General features: G+C 32.9%; 1 protein-coding gene across 1 annotated transcript in view; it reads right to left on the minus strand.

Moving 5' to 3' along the window:
* The window catches only part of LOC115446505, a 61440-nt gene extending 50320 nt beyond the window's left edge, over window positions 1-11120 (minus strand). The window contains exon 1 of the mRNA XM_030173173.2: window positions 10752-11120. Within this exon, the coding sequence (XP_030029033.2) occupies window positions 10752-10974 (223 nt within the window). The 5' untranslated portion in view covers window positions 10975-11120. The remainder of the gene's footprint in view (window positions 1-10751) is intronic.
* Window positions 11121-11349: the final 229 nt, after the last annotated feature.

The raw sequence follows: 11349 nt of genomic DNA on the forward strand, positions 1-11349 counted from the left end.
AATTTCGTCATGTACCTATTATGATAGACCTTGAATTAACATTCAGTTGCAAAACGGAATGTAGGTAAAATTACAGATTTCTGTCAAATCAGTTGTTTAGTTACGTATCTATGTACAATCCCTTTTCTAAAGGTCGACAATGACGTTTCTCATGCATATTAAACAAACACTTTATTTTTCTGCACTAGTAGGTCTTTCATATGTGAGAATCCGCGTAGATACTAGCGCAATATCTATTTCTGCCGCAAAGCACTAGTGTGTAGTCACTGCTGTGTTCCAGTTTGAAGAATATTGTAGCCAGTGTAACTACTGGACATAATAAGATTTAACATCTCGTGTCTCAGGATGGCGAGCGCAGTGGAATAACAAACAATACTTTGTAATTCAAGGTGTTGGATGGTGTTTTTGCTGTTTATGGGCGGTCGTATCGTTTACCATCAAGCGACGGGCAAGCTCGTATCGTCATTCAAACCAATAAAAAGATAAAAAAAAACTCTTTAGATATATGAATTTTCATCATGTCAAATTTCTTCTTCGTGTGTATGCGCAATAAGGGAACACGTTTTCTTTTCATGTATTAATATAAAGATATTTGAATACTAATCAACTAAGGAACGTCGGTCTAAGGTCTGAGTCTAAGAAATTAAAAAACAAAAACTGCGATAAAATCCGTAAAATAGTTTAATTTCAATGCTAAAAGTCTCTTAATTAAATCAGCTATCTAGCTGTTATTCAGTTGTGTTGTGGGTAATTTCTTGATAACAACTTTATAAGATTCATCGTTTTGTATTTTGGTGCCATTTAATTATTAATATTATGTATGTATACACGACTTTCACATCTCTATTTACTTGTATATAAATCTATATTTTTGTGTTAACGCGTTATTTGAATCTACTGCTTTGACAATAAGGGCGTATGATCATTATCCCAAAACGATTTGTAATTATTCAGTCGACTTTTTGCACATTGGAAGGTCACAACATAAAATTGATTAGTCGTAATATACTTGGAACCTGAACAATTACCGATGTAGTATTTCTTGTATTTTTTATTTGAGATCAATATTAACTTGATAATTATAATTAGTGGTGATATTCTAGTTGGGAGTGGAACGGACTGCGGAAATGAATGGGAATCCAAATCCCTGAGTTTTCTAGATTTAGTGGGGTATTCTTTATAAATTATCGCTTGCTTTAACGGTGAAGGAAAACATCGTGAGGTTGCTGCATACCTGAGAAGTTCTCTATAATAATTTTGAGAGTATGTGAATTCTACCAATCCGTACTAATCCACGTGGTGGACTTGGACCTAATCCCTCTAAGTAGTATAAGAGGCACGTGCCCAGCTGTGGGACATTATATAAAACAAAGCTCACATAATTATTATACTAATTTGAGAAACCCCATCTGTTGGTTTGGTGTTATTTATTAGGGTCAATCTATTCATTTTATGAATGAAACCAAATACAATTGACGATACCCTCAATAGTAGGAGAGAACTGTGCTCAGCAGTGGGAAATATAATGATTAATTATAGGGCTGGTATTATTATAAATTTTTCTCCCCGACAAAGGTTGCAGAAAGTTACAGCATGCAGGCTACTTTGAACAAGTCAGTATGGAAATCTTTGGCAGAGGCCAGCAGTAGTCATTCTCTGGTAGATGGTAATAAAATGGATAGAAATTGTATGCATCATAAAATGATAAACTGTTGTTAAGTTATCACTTCTCTCTTGAGAAACTTGGAGATCTTTTGCACTGACATAAGATAGTCTCTACCTTCTAGAACTTTCATTCCTTTCTCTTTACGCTGCTCTATACTTGATCTCTTGTTTTTCATTATAGTTTTGGAAGATATTTAATATTGTTTAAGACGACCATAACAATAAAATAAATAATAACGACACAAAGTCTTTAGCATTCAATTTCGACGAATATATTTAGAGACAATATATAAAAAAATTATGATGGAACAAAAAATGGAATTCAAAGGTCAAGGACAGTGGAAATGTTTCGAAAATACTTACTTCAGTCGTCATTTATCAATCAATATCTATACATATAGAAATAAAAGTGTGTATGTGTTTTTTATGGACTCCAAAATGGTTGGATTTTAATGAAATTCTTACGTAATATTCAGATAAATCTAGCAGATGATCTAGAGAAGTGTGATACATAGATAGAGTCATTTGGATATAGATTATAATTGCTCTACGTGCGAGGCCGGGGCGAATCGGTAGTTAATTATATTTTTATACGATAGTGATAATGTTATTGGAAAAAGTGAGATAAGGTTCTGCGCAGACGCCTCATACTAAAGTGAGGTAGTACTCTAAAGAGTAATTGACGGAGATTACCAATTTGTAAAGAGTTTATAAACAGCTACTTATATCTACTTAATATATGAAGCTGAAGTTAACTCTTCAGCAGTCTATGTACATGTACATAAATCAGTTTAGCCGCTTCCGATGTTGGTGAGAGAAAATAGTTTGAAATCCACCCACATCGAAAGAGTTTACGTTGAAACGCGCAATTACTCCTTATCTTCTTGCACCCATGGATGCGCTCGTTACTCACTCCATTAAAAAATATTGAACATCCCTAACTCCTTCTAAATTTCGTTATCTATATTTTTCGAATATACACATATCGCTGGACGGCATAAAACGAGTTTCAAAATAATTCTTCCCTAACATAATTTAGGAGTTATTTTTGTGTAACAGAATCAGTACAATAACCTTATTGTAAAGTTACTGCCAAACAACACAGGGCAATGGTATTTTGACAAGGTAATTTTATGTACCTATGCATGTTTATTTTTACCGCACTCAAAATGTTGTTGATTGGCTGCTCATTAAAATAAATGCATGGTACATTTGGGTTAACGTACTATACGCATCAACTTCGTGATATGAAGTAAGAAAAAATACACTCGTAATTCATATGTTATTCTACAATGTATGTCTTTTTTAAATAATGGAAAAAATTGCATACATGTGTACAGGATACGTAATCTAAATTGACACTTTTTTATACTCAAACGGTAAAGTGACCCCACTGCACCTGATGGTAAGTGGAGTGTGATCCTATAGAATGTCAGCTGACAAGAGATGATTACCCCTCGGCAGTCGACACAATTATGCCGGCCTTTTGGAACCGGATATACACAGGCTGATCCCGGAACTATTTAAGCATACAAATTAAAGAAGACAAAGCAACCACAATATTCGAATTCAAAAGGAACATAACACTACCAACTTGCCAATGTAAAGTTACATTAATATTGTGATAAAAATAAGTAAAATAAAATGTCGTAATAACGCAAGGCTAATTTTGTCTGAGTCGAATAAAACTAAAATGACATGGAAGTTATTTTTGTTTGTTTAGAAGAAACAAAGTTATGCTTGATAGTCTAGTTGGGTGCGGAACGGACTGACGCAACGAATGTCTGCAGGTTCAAATACAAAGGGCACACACCTATGACTTTTCTTAAATTATGAGTACATATTCTTTATCAATTATGAAGGTGTATCAAGTCTACCAATCCGCACTAGGCCAGCGTGGTGGACTAAGGCCTAATCCCTCTCAGTAGTAGAGGAGGCCCGTGCTCAATAGTAAGACAGTACACAATACAGGGTTGATATTATTATATTATAACACGGAAGTGTTAAAAATCGAGTGTTCTGTATACTAGCCGTGCGACAAAAGGACAATGCTGGAAAGTTACAAGGTATTTGTACCTAAAAGGTATTGTGATCCTGTTATTTGCTGATAAACGGGCTGTATTGACCAATAAAGGCAAACGGTAAAGTAGCTCTATTACATGTTAGTAAGTGGAGTGATATCCAAATACCAGATAGAGAAACAATTGACGAGAGATAATTGTCTCTTTGATAGTCAATTATATTGTTCGAAATTGAAACCACTGTACAATTCATTTAAATGCCTCTGGAACACACAAAAACACACATGCAAAAAATATTGTTTATGGTTTTTAACACTTCAACCAAGTAGCCAGGTATGTGAATACCAAGATGTTTAATGCCTTTGTCCAAGTGTCGAGTTAAATTACACATTATTGAACAATGCTGTGTAGCAATTACTGCGATTGTTAGAGGCGCTGCTTCTAACCGTGTATACATCGTGGTACTTAGATATAAATATCGTTTTAATTATACATATTTGGCCTCTTATAAACTGGTTCCATTGTTATTGATTTACTAAAGGAATATCTTTTTGACATGTTAAGTAGATGTTTTGTTGGTTGTTGATGTTTATTTCAAGGACATCTAATTTTGTGGAAATAAAACGTTGATTAGTTCATAATTCGGTTAACTAACCGCCGCTTTCAATAAACGCTTTTATCGGTCCATCTCTGAAATAAACCAATCATAACACAGTTTTTCTTCCATATTCCAAATCGGTTTTTTTGATCTATCTCAAAAAGGACCAATCACAACAAAGGTTTCTTTGACGTGCTTACAAAAGAGTGATATTGATTGATTGATTCTTGGAATCAGATTAAAGATTGAGATTGGGATCGTTCATTAAAACACATGTAAACTGCTATGGCGATTCAAGTATTGTATTATAGGAACTTGTATTGTTATAAAGTATTTTATAGAGAGATTCCTTCCATGCTAGCGGAAATGCGAGCTTCTATCTAGCATTTATATAATTGTACCTCTTAAAGGATAATTAAACCAAGTATCTACAATAACTAACCGACCTCTAAAATCATTTTCGTCATCAAGTTGAAAGTGCCCGCGAATTAGATTGCACCGTACCGTATGGATTACTTGATGGAGGTCACTGCTGCAAAATGCAGTTCAGATACAGGTGAATGGTCGTTGTGGTGAAATAGTTGCAAACGCGAAAATGGATTATAAAAAAATATTGGAATGCATCGCCATTATCATAAAATGTTTTTGCAATAGGTTAAAATTATCAAGGATGGATCATTTACTTTAAGATCTGTTTTAAGTATTGTGATTAGAAAGGATAATTGATGCCTCAAAATGAGCGTATGTCAATGGCATAGAGAGCTATTTATATTTAAAAATTTAAGTAGTGTTAAAATAAATTTGCTAGAAGTATTTGGTAAAATTTCCTATCCAAGCAATCTTAACATGTAATTTTTTTAATCATTATTAAATTCAGGGTCTTTATGCAACAAGGGTGTGGCAACTCGATTATACCTTTATACGCAATGAAATAAATTAAACTGTTAAGTGCTCTCTCCAATTTGGTATATTTTGAAAAAACTGAGCTTTGTATCTAAATAAGTTTGTGTTTTTCCAGTAATTGTCGATAGAACAATGTAAAAATATTATTCACATAAATTTAGACATGCAATTAGTAGAGTAATAATAAAGAGTTATTCCAATATCCTGTAAACTCTCTAAAATTAAGGAAGGTATGTAGACCTCACCACAGAATATGATTTTCTGTGGTCCACACTTACGTGCGCACGTGCATAATTTCATCACCACGCGACCACTATATTAAGGTTACTAACGTGGTTTAATTTTTGATTAGTTAATTTATTTTATAAGTTGAGCTGAATTATTTTAGGTATGATAATTAAGAGATAGCAAAAAATGCTTTTGAAGTCTTTTTTATGGACTGAGTGCCACTTGCAATAAAATTACTTATATAATTATCTTCACATAACTGTTACGTATCATTATAATGAAAGGAACATAATGTAATAAAATAAACGCAAATTTATAATTAAACAGGTTAAATCAAATTAAAAAAGAACGAATATTCTAAATCTGCTGATTATTTTGTGATACTACTTTTGTCGACAATTTTTTTTTTATTTATCCCTCCAAACAAATGTACAAACATGACCCCTTTATGTATCAACTTGCATTGCAATTTTAAAACAATTTTACCATCCATTTAATGTCACATGGAGAATAAATTATAAACCAAATTATATTTAGAACATCAGATAACATCGGAGCCCACGTGAGTTATATAAAAACCAGTCTCAATGTTTATGTTTTCGTTTGCAAATATAGCGGAAAAATACAAAGCAATTTGGGGTTTTCATAATGACGTTAAAAATAGAATAGGTGCATGCACCTATTGTAGTCTAGGCATCAGGAAATACGTAATATGCATAACCTTTCGACGTAATCTCAATAATAAAAATAAAAAGTTTGTTCAAGAATAATCGTAGATATATGTTTAAATATGAAAAGAGACTTTGCGCGTAAGGACATGATATATTACAAAATATTTTTCAATCACATATTAGCATACACTCACACCTTTAATCTCCGAAGAGGTAGGCAGAGGCGAACTGGTGCACCCATTTTCTGCACATTTCGTCCTGTGATGTGATAGAGGGCGAACCTAACGCCATATCGGGCACAAATTCCAGACTCCGTGTATCGACGTGCGAACTCAGTGTCTGAGTAGAAAAACCCAATACCACTTTGCCCGACCCGGGGGTCGAAGCCGAGACCTCAACACTGCAGTCGTACCGTAATACAACTACCCTTTTTATCCAAAAATCGATTTTTATCAAAAGATTTTTCATTTAAACGGAGCGCGAACATAGAGGTATTTATCAATACGATAAGAATGTCTTATGATGCTTGTTTGATGAATGATAGATGAATAATGATACTATCATTAAAGTTACAAAGCCAGAAATTATTAGTATTTGTGTTTAAGGCATTTAACTAATTTTAAATTTATGCAGTTACAGCTTTAGATTGCGTTTGCGCATGCTCTTAATCATAGTTTCGATAAGATTTGATTGAGTCCAATTTAATACTATCTAGAAAATATTTGTCAGGTTCGAGTTTAATATTATCTCACATGTATAAAGGTCTAAATATACTAGTTACAGAGGAAAAGTGGTGATGGCCTAGTCGGGAATGGAACAGACTTCCGAGACAAATGTCTGCAAGTTCAAAACCAACGGTACACATCACTGATTAAAGTTATGTATGTGTTACTCTGAGTATTATCGCTTGCTTTAACGATGAAAAAAAACATCGCATGAAAGCCTGCATATCTGAGAAATTTCCTTAGAATTATCAGAGTATGTGAAGTCTGCAAATCCGCACTAGGACATCCTCTTGGACTTAGGCCTAATCCCTCTCGATAATAGAGGAGACCCGTGCCCAGCAGTGGGTCAGTATATAATACAGGATTGGTATTTATTATTCTAGTAACAATCAATGTGATGCTTTATATAACAGGTGCTATCCATCATTCTCTGCTAACCCCGTGTCGTTTTAACCGACTTAAAAAAGGAAGAGGTTCTCAGTTAAAGGCGTGTGTTTGCGAATCCCTTGTACACATAAAAAAAGCAAACAGAAGTTATATGTATTTTTTCTTTAGCTTTGTAGGTCGAAAAGGTTTTAAACAATTAAAATATAAACCGGCAAATAAACAACAGTACATCGACAGAGTAATTACTACCAACAAAACTTTGATGATTCTCTTCGTATTAAATAACTTTATGTTTTCGAAACTAAATTATTTCATATACATAATATGTACTGTTTATTTACGTCATTAGGACTTTATTTAAGAATAATGGTTACTTTTTATAACCATCATAAAATGTATAAGTAGTTTTGAGGTAAAATGTATCTTTTTTGTTTCGTTAAAATCTGTTTGGAATTTTTAAATGGGTCATATATCTTCTAAAATATTTTGTACTATTCAAACGATAAAAGATGCAATCGTCGTGAAATATATTGGTTGACTAAAAATTAACGTAAAACAGCGTTAAGTCTATCGCAAACTTACTAGCAATCAACTATCTATGGTATTGGTTAGAAAAATATTTTTCTTTTGTTTAGAACTACCTATACATTTTTAAATTTTCTAAAACATACGTGGTTCGCCCTGACCGATATTGGCTTAATTTTTATTTAAGTATATGTTTTTTTTAACAATACGCGGGTGGTACTTTGCGACGAACTTAAATAAAACGGGCATAATTCAATTAAGAAATAAAAATGAGTCTACAAAGAGCGCTTATTTTATACAATACGATGTTATACATGTTTTTATTATTCTATAGTTTATTGCATACAATGAAGCCGGAAGAAATTAGTTAACCAAGTTTAAAAAATTGACGTAACACTGTTCAAAGACATTTCCTGGTATATATTTTAACTTGTTTGTGTTATAATTTTATATTATTTTATCCCGGAACATATTTGACTTTGTTCTGAGAAGTCTTCTAAGACCACAATTTAGTACTAGTAGATAATAAATATCTTATAGTCATACATTTTATACTTCCGATGAAGTTAAAGCTCTATTTCAAGGCTTCCATTGTACAGGGGACTTTCTTTTCCACAAAACTCAGACTTAAAACAAATCTTCTCTTATAATCAATTATGTCAGTGATTAAAAATAAAACCGTCAAATTAAATGCGGGGATATCCTAGTTGCAGAGTCAGTCAGTTGGGAGTTAAACGGACTGCAGAGACAATGTCCGCAGGATCAAAACCCAATGGCACACACCTCTGACTTTTATAAAAGTTATATGTGTATTCTTTGTGAATTATCGCTTGCTCTAATGGTGGAGAAAAACATCGCGAAGAAGCCTACATACCTTGAAAAGTATTCTATAAGAATTTTGACGTAGGCCAGCGTGGTGGACTTGAGGCCTCATCCCTCTCAATAGTAGAGACCCGTGCCCAACAGTGGGACGGTATATAATACGGGGCCGCTACTATTATTATTATTGTCAGTGGTTGTCAATATTCCGTGGACCGCAACCCACCTAATTTAAACATTTAAATTCTGGACTCACCTCCTACGAAGTCATTTTTAAAACTTAATGTCCTACATAGGGACTTTTTAATGGACTTTTTAATTACTTATCTCGTCTATTAGTGCTCATCCGGTTGTTAGCTCGGCTGGTGGATATATTATCCTATTTTTCAAATTCCACCCAAAATTCCCTCACGACCTAGAGTGGATCGCGATCCATAGTTTGGGAAATGATGAATTATGTATTATTTATAACCATGATTTAATTTTAATATTATTTGCCGGTTTTTACTGTTTTAATTAAGCTAAACTCGTGAGTATATTGTAATCTCCCACGTGACTACTTGAAATAAATTAGCGAATTAAACATTTAAATAAAACTATTTTGTGGATTTCATCGCGGTTTTTATATTGTAAGTTTTTATAAAATTGTAAAATGTAAATAGTTATTGTAACTTTGAGTTTTCGGATGAACACCTCAGCCCCTCCCCTGACCTCGAAGGCTGAAAAGTCTTGAAAACATCGCGAGAAATTTTAATATAGAAACCGCGATAACAGACGCAAAATATAATATTTTTAATGTCTAACATTCGCGTTATCATAAGAAATCATTAACGAATTAAAATTAACTTTACGTGTTGAAGTTTAATGACTAGAATTAAGTGCTATAAACTGTTCTTTCTTGTTCATTTTGTCCGTTTAAAACATAAACTATAAAATTATAAATTATTGCGATAAATAATAAGACGAAATGTATTATTAAAAATAAATTATTTATAAACAAACGTAATACGCAGCACGCCTTTATTCACAAAGAGGTAGGCAGAGGTGTAAACATGAAACTATTTTTCACCATTCATATTCCGTAACGAAATGTGATAGGGGCGAATCTATCGCCACATCGAGCACAACTAATAATTAATTTATGTATACATACACTTATTTCAGCAAAAAATTGGTAACTAAACTTCTTTTAGAAATAAATGTATAAGCATAAGCATAAAATGTAGGAAGACCAAAGGTATAACAAGAAGTATTTATCCACATATTTATAATGTTATTTTGGTATTGATAACAATAACCGCAGATTACGGAGGTCACGCGATGGCATAATCGCATAATTAATGGATGTTTCCTAACTCGTTATGATTTTCTGGTAATATCTATGAGATGATTGCTCGGTAATGATAAAAAATGAGGAAGGGATGATCAGATGTAGAGTAAGTCTAATTAATAAAAAAAAAACATTTGAATCAAATAAAAAAAAAAATTATTACTTATTATAAATATTTATCGAGGCAATAGACTAAAATATAATTTTCACCAAAAGTTAGTTCATAGTTTTAGAATTAAATAAATCCTTCATATAAGTATAAACATAATATTTTTAATTTTGATTTGAATACATTTTGACGTCATTAACAACGCATAATTCGAATTTTAAAATTTAATCTTCGTGAACGTATAATGACATAATAGCTATTAAAGTTACATAATAACCGCAATGTTAAACATAACAAAAAAGTAAAGGTGAAAGTCTAAAGGAATGAAAATAAAAAAGAAGAATCAGATGCTGGCAAACGTACGTCGTCAATGAATTTCGCACGTTTGTAAACAACAAACCTTTCAAAGACATTACACTATATAGTTATAGATCGGAAATCAGGGCCAAATTTTTGCTCCAAAAGTTATTACCAATTAGTAATAATTTTCTTATTTGAAATATCCGTGTTACAAGATGTCACAGCGTCCAAGATATTAATACAGAAATGATATATTTACAGAAAATATGCTAATATTCGCATTAAAACACGCAAATCATGATATGGAAAAAATATAAAGAATTTTATATTGGTGTTTTGCTATTTTACGGCAGTTGGAATATCGCTCACAATTTAAGCGCAAAATTTTGTATATGACAGTCTTCCCAATGTCCACTCTATATAATCTTAGAACTCTTTGCTTTCAATACAATTTTAAATGTTCTACTTACTTTTCAACGCCTTTCCTTCAGGAGAGCACCTTTGCGCATTGATCAAACAATCCACATAGTTCCTCACAAGTCTTTTATTTGTAAATATAGCGTCTACATCTAAATAATCGTATCTTGAGTCGTATTTTGGCATGTTAGCCATTTGATTTATGTCTTGTCCAACTACTACATACATACACACACAAAACACCAAAACACGAATTGCATTCATTGTGTCCAACATAACAAAATCACATGTCACAAATTATATGCATAGGAACTTTCCCGCGCGATTTTTAAAAAAAGAACGTCATCCGTGCTAGCGTGCGGAGTTTGCGTTCGGTAGTGGTGCGCGCGCAACACTGCGCACAATTATAAGGTAACGTTTGCGCGCTTGGCTCGACTACTTTCTTTGCCGCGCTCTATGTGAAACAAGATATGATTTGAAGGGCGATCGGGAGATGTAAGTATATACAGTTGTATGTTAGGACATCCGGTATTTGCAAAGATGTCGATAAGAAAATACATACTTAGTTGCTAGACAATTTGTGTATGGTCACAACCAAGATTAATGATTGCAAACTATTTAGGTAAATATATGACCTACTTACGTGAAAAC

This window comes from Manduca sexta, chromosome 16 (genome assembly GCF_014839805.1).
Source record: "Manduca sexta isolate Smith_Timp_Sample1 chromosome 16, JHU_Msex_v1.0, whole genome shotgun sequence".
NCBI classification, from domain to species: Eukaryota; Metazoa; Arthropoda; class Insecta; order Lepidoptera; family Sphingidae; genus Manduca; species Manduca sexta.